Source organism: Hoplias malabaricus, chromosome 4, assembly GCF_029633855.1.
Source record: "Hoplias malabaricus isolate fHopMal1 chromosome 4, fHopMal1.hap1, whole genome shotgun sequence".
Lineage (NCBI taxonomy): Eukaryota > Metazoa > Chordata > Actinopteri > Characiformes > Erythrinidae > Hoplias > Hoplias malabaricus.
Genome location: NC_089803.1, coordinates 14,287,333 through 14,305,895, shown reverse-complemented (window position 1 = coordinate 14,305,895; position 18,563 = coordinate 14,287,333). Strand labels below are relative to the sequence as shown.

At 43.2% G+C, this 18,563-nt stretch overlaps 1 protein-coding gene across 2 annotated transcripts in view; it reads right to left on the bottom strand.

Annotated features, from left to right (window-relative positions):
* The window catches only part of fam135b (family with sequence similarity 135 member B), a 100,467-nt gene that overhangs the window by 23,139 nt on the left and 58,765 nt on the right, over window positions 1–18,563 (bottom strand). For both annotated transcript variants that reach the window (XM_066669236.1, XM_066669235.1), the window contains 3 exons: window positions 16,135–16,205; window positions 11,717–11,890; window positions 10,837–10,963 (listed from right to left, as the gene is read on the bottom strand). In XM_066669236.1, coding sequence (XP_066525333.1) covers window positions 10,837–10,963; window positions 11,717–11,890; window positions 16,135–16,205 — 372 coding nt within the window. The remainder of the gene's footprint in view (window positions 1–10,836; window positions 10,964–11,716; window positions 11,891–16,134; window positions 16,206–18,563) is intronic.

Genomic DNA, 18,563 nt, shown 5'->3' with positions numbered 1-18,563 from the left:
CTGTACCTCTCTCCCATTCCCTTTCCCACTCTCTGTTCTCTCTTGGTTTATTAGTAAGTAGTCGTTGGGGTATGTGTGTGTGTATGTGTGTGTAGCTTTGTTTAAAGGTGGATAATTATGTGAAGATCAAACGCTGTGGAACACTCTAAACCCAGCAAGAGGGCAACGATAAAACCAACCTGTGTGTGTGTGTTTGAGTGAGTAAAGAAGAGAAAGAGGGAGACTGGGACGTGGCATTTGCTGATGGAGGAGTGAGACTTCTGGACATCCTGCTGACAGGAACTAAACAAAACCTTACACAGGTTTAGTAGACACACACACACACACACACACACACACACAATAGCTGAGGCTGAAATTCCTTTTAAACATTGTAAACGATTACTTTCAGCTACACACTGTTTTGCGGTTTCTGCAGTTTCACTGTTCATTGCAAGAAAGTGTTAAAATAAAAACCAAAGCACACAGAAGCACTGCGCACACACACACACACACACACACACACACACACACACACACACACACTCACCTCTGGAGCTCAGAGGAGAGCACTACACTCGAATAATACACTATACTTGGGGCGTTATGGCCCTCTAGCTAACACTTGACATTGGGCATTGCCTTAAAGGCAACATCTGCGACTGTGGAGAAACACAGTTCTCTCTGGTTTGTTCACATTCAGAAGCTCTGTATCTTTTAAGGTGGAACGATGTGTTTGAGGGGAACACAAACGACTGCTGTTTGTACCCGGAGGGCTGGAGCAGATGAGACGCTACGGACCCTGAGGAGGAGCATGTTCCACTGAAAGACCTGCCACCCATGATTGAGACGGAAAGAGAGAGAGAGAAAGACAGAGAGGGAACTAGTTGATGACTGCTGTGAGAACAGAATAAAGTCTAGATAAAGTAGCTGTGCATTGTCTACTGTACCATACACAAATATTAATATTAATATAGGTGCATTACATATAGAAGTCTGAACAGGAACATACAGTGGCGCTTTAGTGTGCGGATTTCAGTCCTTTGCTCCACTGATACTAGGTGTCATTAACAAGAACTGAAGTGCAGCTTGTTCAACCCAGCCACACCATCTGTGGAGTGCTGCACTTGTACATTTCCTCCAGCAGAGGGCTCTACAGTCAGACCACTTCATATCCCACTGCCTGAAATGCTGTGAAATACAATACAGACCCACAATCAACAGTTCTGGTCATAGTGTATTGATGCACACTGCACCGTGTGGTGTGACGAGTGCCCCATGTACAGAGAGTTAAGTTACATTGCTGTGAAGCCACTGCTACCACAGGGGCTCAGCTGCACACACAGTTTTTAAAGTAGGAACCCAAATGGGAAGCTCTGGAGCAGCTGCACAGGGCCATAGCCTCACCCCAACCAGTGCCGAACCTGGGCCAAATGGCCTGGGACAACGCGACACTACACTCAAAGATTCCCTGAGTGAGAACCGTAACACTACATTTACAGTGGCTTCTATAACTCGAGGGAGACGGGAAGACACTCTGAATAAGAGCATCGGAAAGGCACGGCACGGTGTGTCTGAATGTATTTATCACTTTGCGGGGACTGAATGAGACCCCCATGAACCATGATGGTCGCAGTATTAGCTTTTTCTCCCTGAACACTGCAGGTGAACGTGTAAAAGAAGCCTTAGCTGAGCACAGCAGACTGTTGTTCATGTATGTGCATGTGTGCCTGTGCTTGGGAATGTGTATGATTGTGTGTGTGTGTGTGTGTGTGTTGTAATTTACTTGTAAAGAAGTAAAAAAGCAGACTGCTCTCTCATCACAACCAACACCGTGCAGTAATAGCAAGCTCCGCAGAATCTTAAACAGCTGCCTGTACAGACACTGTCAGAATCCTCCAGTCGTGCAGTACATTACCACACACACACACACACACAGATACACATCACAGCAGCTTGTCATTATGTCCACAAACACAGTCTTAGTCTAATATACACTCAGTGTTTGGGGAAGGTTTGGGGAAGTCTAGTGTTGCTCATCATCTAAAGTTATCTCTTTGTAGTTTATAAACAATAATAATTCCCCTCTTTAGCCAAAACATGTTGTTATCCCCTTGTTCTGATGTTATCTATCCATGCTCAAGATCCTTTAGGGCTTAAACTACCTCTGTTTACAAAAGCAGCATCAGCAGAACAAAATGGAAAATGGAATAAGAACTTTTTCTGAAGGAAAAGGAAAACACAGGAAACAGAGGTTGAGTTTTCTGCGCCAGAGATAAAAGGGACTATGCGAACCGTTGTGTGTCCATGGCATCGTGGACTTGCCAATTTGGCAAGGTACCATTGTTGTGGAGGGGTATCTAGCGATTTTAGAGAGAAACATATGATGCCATCAAGGCTATGTTTTTTCCAGGAAAGTAAATGGTTATTTCAGCAAGACAATGGCAGAGCTCATTCTACAAGTGCTAAAAAAACAGAACATGGCAAGCAGCTCAAGTCTTGTGTTGAATGAGAACGAGTCAAAGATTCCACTTGCAAAACTGCAGCAAATAGTATCCTCAGTTCCCAAATGATTAAACATGGAAAGGCGATGTAACACAGTGGTAAACCACTCTTTTATTATATATATATATATATATATATAGATAGATAGATAGATAGATAGGTAGAACCCTTGGACCTGCCACAACACTGTGCCACCCTTAGTAGTGCTGTACAATACATGTATAATATCTTCATTTACTTATAACATCCAAATAACGCTGTCTTATAGTGACCCATAATACTTCTAAAGTGTGCTGTTGTGTGAGTCTTACAGGATTCTTAAAGAAAACTCACGTTGTGAACCTACTCTAATCTTCCCCTTATAAACTGGACCGGAACGGGCCGAGGATGACTGAAGTGTCTGCAGAGTTCTAACACAGTGCAGCAGAGTGTGATTTTTCTGGACACAGAGCTGTTTGTGAGGACTCTATCTGGGTGTGTGCAGAACATGCTGTACTGCAGTGCATCATGGGACGTGGAGAAACTGTGGGATATGTGCAGATGGCAGAGTTCACACTGATTTTTCTCAGCAGGGTGAAACACAGACACGCACACACACACACACTTGTAGTGTAATCACACACCACTGAGGTAGGCAGAGAAGGAATAAAGACTGAATTTCCACTGTTAGAGATGTCCACAGCACTCCCTCTGAATACAGTACTCCTAATGCTGCATAAATGCATGTGTAAGATGTAATATGATATAATGTCTAATATATATTTATATTACTGCACTTAAGCAGTCATATATACACACAGCATTTCATAAATCAAGAGCATATGGATTTATGTGTACACTGTGTGTACAGTGGGCTTATATTCATGCTTTTGAAGTCATATACCTTTTTAATAAAGTGTTTTGAATGTAATTATACTTGTACATAAGAGTCTTCACAATCCTTAGCCAGGCTTTATACAGTACTCCACGTGCAACCAAACACCTTAAAAATGCATATAATAAACTTTATGAAAACAGGACTCATGATTCTCAGGACTCTTGTATTCTCTTCATATTCAACATGTTCACTGAACACCAGTCTTAAACTAATTCATAGCCCTAAACTTAAACAAGAACAGCCCTAAACCTCAACACTTGGTCCTAGTCCTTAACGTAAACTTAATCTTAACCCTAAACCTAAACTTAGTCCTAGTCCTAGCCCTGAAATTAAACTAAGTGTAACCCTAAACCTAAACTTGATCCTAGTCCTAAACTTAAACTAAGTCCAACCCTAAACCTAATCTTAGCCCTAAACCCAAACATAGTCTTAGCCCTAAACCTAAGCTTAGTCCTAGTCCTAGCCCTGAAATTAAACTAAGTGTAACCCTAAACCTAAACTTGATCCTAGTCCTAAACTTAAATTAAGTCCAACCCTAAACCTAATCTTAGCCCTAAACCTAAACTTAGTCTTAGCCCTAAACCCAAACTTAGTCTTAGCCCTAAACCTAAGCTTAGTCCTAGTCCTAGCCCTGAAATTAAACTAAGTGTAACCCTAAACCTAAACTTGATCCTAGTCCTAAACTTAAATTAAGTCCAACCCTAAACCTAATCTTAGCCCTAAACCTAAACTTAGTCTTAGCCCTAAACCCAAACTTAGTCTTAGCCCTAAACCTAAGCTTAGTCCTAGTCCTAGCCCTGAAATTAAACTAAGTCTAACCCTAAACCTAAATTGATCCTAGTGCTAAACCTAAACTTGATCCTAGTCCTAAATTTAAACTAAGTCCAATCCTAAACCTAAACTTGATCTTAGCCCTAAACCTAAACTTAGTCTTAGCCCTAAACCCAAACTTAGTCTTAGCTCTAAACCCAAACTTAGTCTTAGCCCTAAATCTAAACTTGGTCCTAGCACTAAACCTAAACTTCAACATTTTCAAATTAAAATGAGGGTCACGTTGTGGTCAAAATGTAAATCACGATATGTTTCTTAACTTTGGTCGATGTAATTCCGATATCAATTTGAACAATATAAAATCCACAGGAAAACTGCCAAGAAAAAAACTAGAAATATGACATCATCATCAAACATAAACCTATTGGCTTTGCCAATATTAATAGTAAAGTTTGATTAAAAAACAACTGTTGGCAGTGCCCTGTAATGAACCCAGTCAGTGACAGATGATGAGACTGATGTATTTTCAAACGTTAAAAATGTGTTTAACAATCATATCATTGTTATTGAAATATTTTATGTTGCGATATCATTGATGTTTCATTACCGTCCAGGCCCGGCTCATATAAACTACAGGTTGGACATTTTTTGAAAGCTGTTACATGGTTGGTTTTTGGAAAATGCTGGCGTCAAACTGTGAGCTGCACAGCTCTGTTTACATTTGCAGAGCACATCCAGAGGCCATTTCTCAATGTGTTCTTGTGTGTTTTTACATTCTCGTGTTCTTACTTGATGTCATCATCCACTGCTAAAGTTACGTTCCAGTACTCAAGAGCACAAACGCCTAAAACACTTCATGTATCCAGATGTAGTAACTCACTGTTGTGCCCAAAATAACAAAGACGCATCTGTTCATGACTCGCCAAAAAAAACAACCTGAAAATCTCATCTTTCACTGCAGCATCACGAATTCACTCAAGGTCACTTCTCAAAAACGCTCTTCCGTAGAACATTCTTTTAGAGATCTCACGCTGAATCTCACACTGTTCTGTGTGTGTGTGTTTGTATATGAGAGAGAGAGAGAGAGAGAGAGAGAGAAAGACTGAAGTTCTGTATCTAAAAATTCATTACCACTAGCTCTTCTCAGTCCTCACTGCGAACATGTTTGGGTTTGTGATTTGGATAGTTTTGAAAACACTGTTGGTTTTGCTGAAGATCCTTTGAAAATTCAAACAAAATTGCTACATTTTCATTATGTCAATGTTCATAAAAATATCCGAACACCTGTGCATGGGGCCTGAGTGAGCACTGAATATTATTAGCTCTGGGTTTGACTGCTTCTGCCACCCAGAAAATACACAGCACAGAGTTTTATGTGTGGGTTTAGGTGTTAATCACAAGGTTACATTGTTACTAAAGTTTATAATAATTTTAACTTCTGTGAGGAGTTTGGTGTGTTCTCCCTGTGTCTGCGTGGGTTTCCTCTGGGTGACTGTCTGTGAGGAGTGTGGTGTGTTTTCTCTGTGTCTGCGTGGGTTTCCTCCGGGTGACTGTCTGTGAGGAGTGTGGTGTGTTTTCTCTGTGTCTGCGTGGGTTTCCTCCGGGTGACTGTCTGTGAGGAATGTGGTGTGTTCTCCCTGTGTCTGCGTGGGTTTCCTCCAGGTGACTGTCTGTGAGGAGTGTGGTGTGTTCTCCCTGTGTCTGCGTGGGTTTCCTCCGGGTGACTGTCTGTAAGGAGTGTGGTGTGTTCTCCCTGTGTCCGCGTGGGTTTCCTCCGGGTGACTGTCTGTGAGGAATGTGGTGTGTTCTCCCTGTGTCTGCGTGGGTTTCCTCCGGGTGACTGTCTGTGAGGAGTGTGGTGTGTTCTCTCTGTGCCTGCGTGGGTTTCCTCCGGGTGACTGTCTGTGAGGAGTGTGGTGTGTTCTTCCTGTGTCCGCGTGGGCTTCCTCCGGGTGACTGTTTGTGAGGAGTGTGGTGTGTCTCCCTGTGTCTGCGTGGGTTTCCTGCGGGTGACTGTCTGTGAGGAGTGTGGTGTGTTCTTCCTGTGTCTGCGTGGACTTCCTCCGGGTGACTGTCTGTGAGGAGTGTGTTGTGTTCTTCCTGTGTCCGCGTGGGTTTCCTCCGGGTGACTGTCTGTAAGGAGTGTGGTGTGTTCTCCCTGTGTCCGCGTGGGTTTCCTCCGGGTGACTGTTTGTGAGGAGTGTGGTGTGTCTCCCTGTGTCTGCGTGGGTTTCCTCTGGGTGACTGTCTGTGAGGAGTGTGGTGTGTTCTCCCTGTGTCTGCGTGGGTTTCCTCCGGGTGACTGTCTGTGAGGAGTGTGGTGTGTCTCCCTGTGTCCGCGTGGGTTTCCTCCGGGTGACTGTCTGTAAGGAGTGTGGTGTGTTCTCCCTGTGTCCGCGTGGGTTTCCTCCGGGTGACTGTTTGTGAGGAGTGTGGTGTGTTCTCCCTGTGTCTGCGTGGGTTTCCTCCAGGTGACTGTCTGTGAGGAGTGTGGTGTGTTCTTCCTGTGTCCGCGTGGGCTTCCTCCGGGTGACTGTCTGTGAGGAGTGTGCTGTGTTCTTCCTGTGTCCGCGTGGGTTTCCTCCGGGTGACTGTCTGTAAGGAGTGTGGTGTGTTCTCCCTGTGTCCGCGTGGGTTTCCTCCGGGTGACTGTTTGTGAGGAGTGTGGTGTGTCTCCCTGTGTCTGCGTGGGTTTCCTCCGGGTGACTGTCTGTGAGGAGTGTGGTGTGTTCTCCCTGTGTCTGCGTGGGTTTCCTCCGGGTGACTGTCTGTGAGGAGTGTGGTGTGTTCTCCCTGTGTCTGCGTGGGTTTCCTCCGGGTGACTGTCTGTGAGGAGTGCGGTGTGCTCTCCCTGTGTCCGCGTGGGTTTCCTCCGGGTGACTGTCTGTGAGGAGTGTGGTGTGTTCTCTCTGTGTCTGCGTGGGTTTCTTCCGGGTGACTGTCTGTGAGGAGTGTGGTGTGTTCTCTCTGTGTCTGCGTGGGTTTCCTCTGGGTGACTGTCTGTGAGGAGTGTGGTGTGTTCTCTCTGTGTCTGCGTGGGTTTCCTCCCACAGTCCAAAAACACACGTTGGTAGGTGGATTGGAGACTCACAAGTGTCTGTAAGTGTGAGTGTGTGTGTCGCCCTGTGAAGGACTGGCGCCCCAACCAGGGTGAGTTCCCACCTTGCACCCAGTGATTCGGGGTAGGCTCTGGACCCATCACCGCCCTGAACTGGGTAAGGGTTACAGGCAATGAATGAATGAATGAGTAAAGTACAGAGAGCTCCTGATTCTGTAAATGTATACCCTTGTTATTACATATTGGCGCTGGTGTCATGCTCATGTGCAGCTGTTTCTAAGGTTAATGCTTTTCTGTGGAGTATATTGCACAATTTAATGTCTGTAGCCACAATAAATCAACTTTAAATGAGCTGCATTCACAGATTTTAGGACCTTTTTTTTCTTAAACTTTAATGACACCTATTTTCTTATAATCACCTGCTGGCAGCAGCAAAAACACAATATGTGTGTAAAAGCAATTAACATCGGAGGATCTGGCGCCCCTCTGGAGCAAAGCACTCAGTGTTAATAAGGAAATCATAAGCTCTTACTTTCCACATATTTCAGCTGAGGTGGTAGAAGTGCTCTTAGAGGCAGAATTAGAGACAGGAGGAGATGGAGAGTAGTGACACATCGTCACACAGAAGTGCTGAAGCCTTAGGGTGCATTTATACTTCCTTAAGTCTCTTTGGTTCAGAAAAAAATAGATTTGAGTCCTGGTTCTCTCTGGGTTCACACTGATTGATAACAGACCAAAAAAATGGTAATCAAAACGTGAAGAAATCAGCAGGAAAATATTCACAGCCTGTTTCTCACTTCTGTACTGCACTGGACTTATTAAAAATAATCACATGTTCAGTGCATAATAACCTTTGAACTAGGAGTCCACCGACCTACACACTGTGAAACAAGATTGCCCAATGAGCCGCTCCGCTTCTGATGTTGAGTACAGAGACTTTAGAGCTGCTCCACACCCTCGTCTGAGTCTGTCCAATCACAGCGCCGGACCCGCGTTTATGTGAGAGCGCAAAGACGAGGTCGGGGTGAACAGCGAGCGGCTCATTATCATTTAAAGGAACAGGCGCTGAAAGTAGGCTTTCTGAACAGGGCTGTTTACACAGGGGAGAACACCGCTGTGGGGTTTGATCCTTGTGGTGTTTTGACAAAAGCAGGTCACAGACGCTTCATTAAAGACTTAGAACTGTGTTCCACTGTGAAGAAAGTGTAGAAAAGTTTGTGAGTTTTGCGAATGGTTTGTTGTATCTCTCTGGAATTCTAAAGCAGTACGACATAGAAAGAGTCGTAGAGTTCATGAGTCATGTATGGGATGGTGTTTTCAAAAAGGTGCCCACAAAATATTCTTTATCCTTCTGACTAAAAAAACAAAAAAGGATTAATGAAAAAGTTCAGTGAGTATGAAACGAGAGGGGAAGAAAGAAGAGAGAGAGAGAGAGAGAGAGAGAGAGAGAGAGAGAGAGTGTGTCTCCTGCAGGTTTGAGCTTGTTAAGGCTGCGCTCGTTACTGTGATCAAACACCAGCGCTCCCCTCGCCAGCCGAGCTAAACGCTGCGCTTATTAAAGCTCCCTGCAGGGGGGGTGTTAACACAGGAACCACACTGAGCCCACAGGGACCACATTAACACTTACTGCTCACATGGAACCATCCTCCGGCAAGCAACAGCCACATGGCCAATCAGGTCATTAAGAGGGGGAGGAGCCACTAGGCATCCAATTAAAAACCTGTAAAGACCCCTATAATTCAGTATGAAAATTAACGAGGAGGCATTTCACAGCGATCCCCTTCAGCCCCTCTTCCCTCATCCAGCACGGAAGCAAAGATAAAAGACTTCTGACAGCAAACGATAGGCTTAGAGTATGGAAAGTAATTTAGAAACCTAATTTAATCCTGACTGTAGTGTTGTTCTTTCCACAGCAACGTAGCCTGTGTAAACCCACCTGAGACCCCTGTTCATATGGGTTTTGATATTCTAATTCTCTAATCCAGTTACACCTGCCATTTCCAAGTGTTTCTAGTTTCCAATTCAACCCATAAGTCTGTGAATGTCCCCCAGTCACAGTGGGGGAACACTGGCTTCCTCTAAGTCACTAGGTAGAGCCGACACCTCTGTTCCAACTGCTGCTAACTCCATCTGATGCTAAACAGCTGCTTAACTCACTGGAAGAGAATGCAAACTGCCCAGATCTATCACATCATCTGAAACTAGCTAACACCACAAGCACAAACACCGAGAGACAATGAGCCATGGACCCTCTAGGACTCCCGGCCTCGAGCGGCTGAAGCACCATCGGGGGTCGAACTGATTACAGGGTCAACACTTACAACGCAGCCCCACTCAGGACCCCAGCAGTGCATGGGTTGTTAATACTATCTCCACGCTACTGCAGCTCGAAAGCCCCGCCCAGGAAGTTGGCAGGATTGGTTCCTTAGCTGTGTGACATATGAAACCCTGGTTGTCTGAATCACTGCAGAAAGGCTCAGTCCTGGCACTGCGGCCTTATTTTTTATCATGATCAAATCTGATTCTGATTACAAAAGTCCTTAGGGCCTATGGAAGTTGACCTGTGCTTCTCGTCTGCAGGATCAGATTAACCCTGTTCTAAAGCCAGTTATACACAGTTCCAAACAGCTAAAGGTCTTGGAGCAGAATGAGTGTGAAGCCCACAGCTAAAGGCAATCACAACACAGCACAGGGGTCACACACACTCTCTGTGTCAGAATTCAGGCTTCGTTACTCAGCTGGGATACTCAGCTCCAGAAGGTTAATTAGACATTAATAAGAGTTCTGTGAGAGCACAACTCATTTCTCCAGGGGAATGTTCAGGAACATTTGGTACAGATCACATAAAGGTGGTTATATAAAGAACGACATGTTGAAAAGGTTCCCTGGGGCAGCAAAAGTGGCTCTTATAAGCATCCAGTTCTATCTGCTAGCAAAACACTAATTTATGACTCCTGGACTGATGCATTTTGTTGCTCCAGTATTGCACATCCATCTAAATGTAAGCCCTAACATGAAGAGCTTGTGAGCTGGCAGTGATGACACAGCCATCTGCGAGAGACCCAGAGATCAGCTGTTACTTAAGCAGTAGCTTGAATAGTCTTGGCGTGGACTTCTTAGATTGACAGTGTCATGAGTTGGTGGATGTGATATTTGCAAGGTGTGAGGAGATGTAATTTGCAAACTGATTGGATGTGGGTTTGATATAGTATATATAGTGGCACTGGGAGTTTAAAATCTACATGTATCACTCGGTTTTATAGGTGTGGTCAATTAACAGTTAATTTAGCACTATCACACATGGGGTGGGGGTGGGGGGTGTTAAAAAGGGAGTGTCCTAAAGCAGTAGCACCAAACTTGAACTGTGAGTCAGCTTATACCCATACACAGATACAAAGTGGCTTGTCTGTGGTAAGACCTACACCAAGTAGCATGCTAGTGTGCAGGAAAATGTGCATGTATTGCTATGTATTGATATTATAGTCCATATTTGTTTTTCTTGTATGGAATTTTCAGGACAAATGAACCAATAGAACTGCTCCGAAGGGACTTATCATACAATCTCTTTGCATTAATTTTTATTTTTATTTTTTTTATTTTGGACAGTGATTATACATTGGCAGTTAATTCATGAAGACTAAGTTACCTCAGTGAGAACAGGTCTGCAGTATCCAGCTCCAAACATCAGGTTCTCCACAGACATCACTGAAGACGGAGCCTCGCTCTCTGGAGAGCCCTTCCCCAGCCATGCCCCTTTACCACTCCGAGCAAAACTGAAGGACAAAAGTAGAGAAAAATGAATGTCACCCTCTTGAGGCTGATCAATGCTCCGGTCTCTAATCAGTTAAATAGCTGTGGGGGCAGTTAGTGGACAGTATTGGCACAAAGATTCATCAGACCACTGCACAGAAAACCATTTATTAAGAGCTTATGCATCTTCAGATTGATTACTTTCAGGCCAGAAAAAAGAACACACACACACCATGAGGGGAGTGTGTAAAAGTGCTCGGATGTTCTGCTGTAACTCGGCCAAAACACAATCGTCTGATTGGTATAAAACACCAGAAGGCCTGTTTATTTTAGACTGCTGTTCCCTAATGGAGATCTCAAGCAAGCTGCCAGGTCTAATTCCAGCTTTTTCAGAAGTAGCTGCCAAGTTAAAAGATATCTTTAAGACTCTGAAAAAGCCCTGAAAAGTGGTTTCATGGTATGCTCTGCTTGACGTCAAGGTCAGAGACTTTACAGTTGTCCCACTCCCATCTGAATCTGTCCAATCACAGCACTGAAGCAGGCTTTATGTGAGAGCACAAATAAAGTTGAGGTTAATTGCAGCAAAACTGACACAACAAGCGCTGAGAAATAACTGAGACGAAAGAGAACTGAGCTAAAACAGCTGAAAACAAGAGCTTCTGCTATTCGCTCCTCACTCCTCACAACAGAATTTATATTGTAAATAAAGTGGACTGTAATTTATATCACACAGTGAAAAACAGGGGAGAAAGGCAGGAGGAGTTTAGTGTAGTTACCTGATGAGTGGTTGGTGGAGGGCTACTAGGGAGGCGTGGACAGTGATGGAGATGACGGACAGGTGGAAGTAGTCAAACATGACGGGGAGGTGATGGTGCAGACCGCTCTGAGGGTGGAAATGAAGACCTAGCGTCCGGCTGCTGATTACAGGCACTGAGGAGATATCGGCCAGCCTGAAAACACACACACACAATAAGCCATTTCCTTCCTTTCTGTGCATTGGAAATCCATGATATCAAATTGCAAGTAAACTAACAATATACTGCACAGTGAAGTACGGAGAAAACAATATACCCAGGAGTGTTTGAGCAGTATTCCGACTAATAACTGGTGATTTGTGTGATCTGGACTATAATAAACCAGCCATTGAGGGTCCTGTTAAAGTGGTAGACCATAAAGCAACAACCCACTATTACTGTCAGCCTTAAATAAGACAAGTGGCTAATGCAGATACACAAAAATAGGTATAACATGCTTCCTAATTATTAATTCTAATCTAATTTTATAAGATAAATAGAATAATAAATCTAATTCTTAATTGAGCAGTTCTAAGAGCAGTCCTAAAGCCCCCCCCCCCCCCCAGGCTATCCGGGGTTTTAAAAAACAGTGGAGCTTTTAATCCCTGAGATTTGGTTTAGAAGTCAGTGTCCTATGTTCTTCATAGGCTAAAGATACTGTCTCGTTTTATGACATAGCCCAAACGATTCCAGGCATTTCAGTACAAAGTTTACTTCTTTATTTTTTGCACTGAATATAAAAGATTAATGTACCAAACAAGGGGTGAAACACTACAGCCACACTTAAATTATTACATCTTTTACACACTGAAATCAGCTCATTTCTAGCTTTGGTTTCACCAGTTATTAGCAGGACATTGCTTCATTTACACATGCAAGTCTTACACAGCATTTTCATTTAACTGGGATGTGTATGGGTAAATTGCCTGGAATTGTACCAGGTCATGTAAAGGCAACTTCACTGGGTGTTGTATTTTTACTTTACTGGGTGTTGTATGGTAAGTTCCTGGGAATTGTATGGGATTGTGTACTGGTAATCCTAGATACTTATATTGAGTCGTGTACAGGTAACATTCCAGGAATTGCTGGTTTTGTTCAGGCAACTTCCTTGAGTAACATCCCTAGTGTTGTACTGGGTCTTGTACGAGTAACATCCCTAGTGTTGTACTGGGTCATGTATGGGTAACTTCCCTAGTGTTGTACTGGGTCATATACGAGTAAAATCCCTATTGTTGTACCGGGTCTTGTACGGGTAACATCCCTAGTGTTGTACTGGGTCATGTACGGGTAACATCCCTAGTGTTGTACTGGGTCATGTATGGGTAACATCCCTAGTGTTGTACTGGGTCATGTACGAGTAACATCCCTAGTGTTGTACTGGGTTATGTACGGGTAACATCCCTAGTGTTGTACTGGGTCATGTACGAGTAACATCCCTAGTGTGGTACTGGGTCATGTACGGGTAACATCCCTAGTGTTGTACTGGGTCATGTACGGGTAACATCCCTAATGTTGTACTGGGTCTTGTACGGGTAACATCCCTAGTGTTGTACTGGGTCATGTACGTGTAACATCCCTAGTGTTGTACTGGGTCATGTACAAGTAAAATCCCTAGTGTTGTACTGGGTCATGTATGGGTAACATCCCTAATGTTGTACTGGGTCTTGTACGAGTAACATCCCTAGTGTTGTACTGGGTCATGTATGGGTAACATCCCTAGTGTTGTACTGGGTCTTGTATGAGTAACATCCCTAGTATTGTACTGGGTCATGTACGAGTAACATCCCTAGTGTTGTACTGGGTCATGTACGAGTAACATCCCTAGTGTTGTACTGGGTCATGTACGAGTAACATCCCTAGTGTTGTACTGGGTCATGTACGAGTAACATCCCTAGTGTTGTACTGGGTCTTGTATGAGTAACATCCCTAGTGTTGTACTGGGTCATGTACGGGTAACATCCCTAATGTTGTACTGGGTCTTGTACGAGTAACATCCCTAGTGTTGTACTGGGTCATGTATGGGTAACATCCCTAGTGTTGTACTGGGTCTTGTATGAGTAACATCCCTAGTGTTGTACTGGGTCATGTACGAGTACAATCCCTAGTGTTGTACTGGGTCATGTACGAGTAACATCCCTAGTGTTGTACTGGGTCTTGTACGAGTAACATCCCTAGTGTTGTACTGGGTCTTGTACGAGTAACATCCCTAGTGTTGTACTGGGTCTTGTACGAGTAACATCCCTAGTGTTGTACTGGGTCATGTACGAGTAACATCCCTAGTGTTGTACTGGGTCATGTACGAGTAACATACCTAGTGTTGTACTGGGTCATGTACGAGTAACATACCTAGTGTTGTACTGGGTCATGTACGAGTAAAATCCCTAGTATTGTACTGGGTCATGTACGAGTAACATCCCTAATATTGTACTGGGTCATGTACGAGTAACATCCCTAGTATTGTACTGGGTCATGTACGAGTAACATCCCTAGTATTGTACTGGATCATGTACGAGTAACATCCCTAATATTGTACTGGGTCTTGTACGAGTAACATCCCTAGTGTTGTACTGCACTTGTACATTCTCCAGAATTGTGCAGGGTCTTATAAAAAAAACTGCTGGGGTACGGATAACATTCCAGGAATTGGAATATTACAGCAAACTTTAATTCAGCAACAGTTACAGTAACACCAAACAATATGACCATGCCCTGCAGTTTCTTTATGTTAATGTTTCTGAGCATAACACAACCTGTATTAATGAAGAGAGCACCGAAGGACTCATAAATATTTAAAAAATGAGTTTAATTTATTTAGACTAACAACCACTGATCACTGACTTTTTTACTTTCTAATTTTTAACAGACCTTAAAGAAATACTTGAATAAACATTATTCAATACATTATTATCTCATTAAAAGAATGTGTTCAGGTAATGTGTGATTATACATTGTTTCCAACTACGAATGGCCTCATCCTTATACATTTGAGCTTTCTGCAACATTTTACATACAATAAAATAATAATAAAAATTTTATGACACAAAAATTAACATAAAGTATTGTTTATTGTCTAGATCTTTATTTAGTAAATCATTAGTGGAAGTCACAATGATCAAAAAAATGAGAAATCTAATATCATAGGTTTAAATACTAAATAAAATTATACTATTAAATATTCATAGTCATTTATTATTGCTCTGTTTTCCTTAAAATGTGATCATTTTGTACACTCTGAATGTGACTTCTATGAATTCATTATCAGTATTTCACAGTTCTCTGGTGATTCTAGAATAATCTACAGCTCTGTGTATCGATCCAACACTTCTGGCTGTCTATGGACATGTTCCAAGAGTCGGGCTAATGATTTCAGACCAGAGAGTTTGGACAAGGCGAGAAAATTAGAACCATTTGGGACACTTATGTGGAACTAAATTGGTTTAGTATTCCTGAAAACAGCTTCCAAACTTCTGAATAGCCGTGTAATGGATTTGTGCTATCTGAGATTAATTACCCTCATTTAGTGTTTTCTTAAGAGTGTGTGTGTGTGTGTGTGTGTGTGTGGAGGTTTGGGAATTGTTTGGAATGAGACATTGCTGTAATTGATCCATTTTTATTTTACACCCGTTAGGGAATAGGGAATGTAATTGTGTGTGTGTGTATGTGTGTGTGTGTGTGTGTGTGTGTGTGTGTGTGTGTGTGCGTGCATTTGTGTGAATACACAGTTCATTAGTGGACATGAACCCTGTCCCCCTGCTCTGGGTCTACAATACTCCCTTAACAAGAAAAACACTCATTAGAGAGAGAGAGAGAGAGAGAGAGAGAGAGAGAGAGAGAGAGAGAGAGAGAGAGAGAGAGAGATCAAATGAAGCAGGAGAGCAGGAAAGAAAGAGAAAAAAGTTTGAAAGAGTCTGAGAGAAAGGGAGAAAGGCAGAGAGAATAAGTGCAGTGACCCTGAGCAAATAAAGAGAGTCAGAAAGAGAGGAGGTCATTTGGACAGAGAGAGAGAGAAAAAGATTGCTATTGAGCTGAAGCACGTAACTCTTTAAACCTGAGCCTTAGTCATCCACCGTGGTTCAATCAACGTACACTCGCTGACAAAAACAAAAAAAAGAAAAAGACATAATGCACCCAGATTGCTGCAAAACAGTGTGCAGTAATGTCTCGGACAGATACGTAAATGATTACAGGTGTGGTCTGATTAGACACTGGGTCTTGCCACAAGAGTGTAGTCCCCCTCAGCTCTAAAGGCTCTAAGAGGCAACTTTTGGGCAGTGTCATCTTTATGGCTGCATTGACTGCTAATATATATATATATATTTACAATATGTAGCAGCTTATACGCTGAATTGATGGTGAGGACAGCAGCGTAAGGTCTAGTAATGTGTTATAAAGGCACGCACTGTTGTTCCACATCGGTGAAGTGCAGGTCGAGTCGGAGCTGGAAATCCACCTCACTCAGCACCTCCTCCACCTGCACAAAGAGAAACACACCAGCTGTCAATCAAATTAGCAGAGCTCAGTCAAACTGACAATGGATCTATCAATGCTCAGCCCACGACTTCATTCTTCACGAGTCACAGTCAGCGTCCCACACTGACAAGTTTCCACACTAAGGAGATGTAAGGTGTAGCATGGTGTGTGTGTGTGTATGTGTATATGTGTGTCATTAACCTAACCTATATTTGCATTGTAGCCAATATATAGGTGCTATGTCCAACATCTCAAAATAAATACAGCAGTAAAGAACAAATTTCACTGTAAAGACACTCCTTCCCTGTGTGTTGTTCTCTGCTCTTTGTTTTTGTAGCCTGCCTGGCCATGTGTGAATGTTAGTGCTGGTCTGTGGAAAGGTTGGCTCTTCCCATGTTTTGTTTTGCACCCCCAAGTGACAAGACACACGTGACTGTACACATAACATTGTACATGCAAGTTGGCAAGGTGTGGTACAGTCAGGTTAAAGCAACCAACCAATTGCCGGTCCCCACAAAAAAAAGCACTTTCCTTACAAATTCTCAGAGCTTATGTGTGTATAGTAGCTACTTCCTGTGCAAAGAAAATGGGAGGTGGGGGGTTTCCACAATTGGAGCACAGTTCTGGGTCTTAATGAGACATCTGTGACCTGCTTTGGTCAAAACACCACAAGGATCAAACCCCACAGCTGCAGTCTCCCCCTGTGTAAACAGCCCTGTTCAGAACACCCGCTTTCAGCGCCTGTTCCTTTAAATGATAACGAGCTGCTCGCTGTTCACCCCGACCCCGAGCGCACAGCAGTGAGGTCATTTTTGCTTAGTTCTCTCTGTGTTAATATGTCCACTTTAAAACTAGGCAGAAGTATGAACTGTGAAGGTAACGTTGAATATGGAAAACTACAATTTGCAGTGATTTAAAAAAGTTGGAGTGTGTTTGACAGCATCCAATTGTCAGTTTCAATACAGAAAAGATTACTCTGTCATCCCTTCAAGAAACAAAGAACAGTTAATGAGACGTCAGACACTCAACGCACAATCTCTGCTGGTCTGAGGCTGCAGCATGTAGCACTTCTTTCCCTCTATTTTATAACAATGAGTCTCCAGAGGAAATAATGTATTCATCTGCAGAGTCCGACATGCCCAGTGAGCTTGTACACACACACACACACACACACAGACACACACACGCACACATATACACGTACACATACATCAGAGCAGAGCTAACCGCTCTGTTCCAATTACTGACACACACTCACATATTGATTAAATACACACTCTGGGAAAATGGAGAGCTATTTTTAGCTTTCTTATCTTACACACACACACACACACAGAGAGAGAGAGAGAGACTGCACTAAAAATATTATGAAAAATATCATATTTAAACAGTCACCTTTCTCATTAGCTTCTCTCTCTTTCCCTTTTTCTCTTTATATCTATTTCTTCATCTCTCTCTTCCTGTCTCCAGTTCTAGCTCTCTCTGCATCTCACAATTCATCACTTCCTACACACCTAGCTTTCTCTCTCCTCCTCTATTGCTCTCCAACTCTTCATCTCTTTCTCTCTCTCTCTCTCTCTCTCTCTCTCTAGTTCTGCCTTTGTCTCTAACCACATCCCTCCCTCCCTCCCTCTCTCTCTCTCTCTCTCTCTCTCTCTCTCTCTCTCTCTCTGTGACATGTCTAATATTAGGTGTGGTGTCATGAAGGTCTTTGTTGCAGGTGTCTCCACTTTTCTTACAGTAATAAGATCCAGAAATAAAGCAGAGAACGGAGTCTCTGTGAAGCTGGTGTGATTTACATGTGCACACTGCAGACACTGCTCCAGAACATTAAACACTCGCAGCTCCAGCATCTCAGAGGAGGCTTAGCCAGTGGACATCATTCTAAACAGACACCTACACCATCTGAAGACCCTTACAGGACATGGGGCATGTGGTTATGGGTCCAGAATGCATGGAACATGCAGCATTTTGCCCTTAAAATTAAATCATGTGTCAGGATTTAATAACTGACTAATTATATTAGCAATAAAGGTCATCATGGTCACTGAAACAGTTAAAAGGGTAGTGAAACTGCCCTGGGGTCAGAGACAGTGTTGCGAGACTGCTGTGACTGTTTGGAAGGTGAAGTGAGTCTGTTTTGAGAGCAGTGAGACTGGTGGAAGAGTGGTGAGGCTTTTCGAAGAGTACGAGACTGTTCTGAAAGTAATGAGGCTATTCTTAGAGTTGTGTGACTGTTGTGAGAGTGCTATGACTGTTTGGAGAGTTGTGAAACTGTTCTGAGAGTGATGAGACTGTTCTGTGAGTAAAGAGACTGTTCTGAGAGTGTTGGGACTTTTCTGAGAGTGTTGAGATTTCT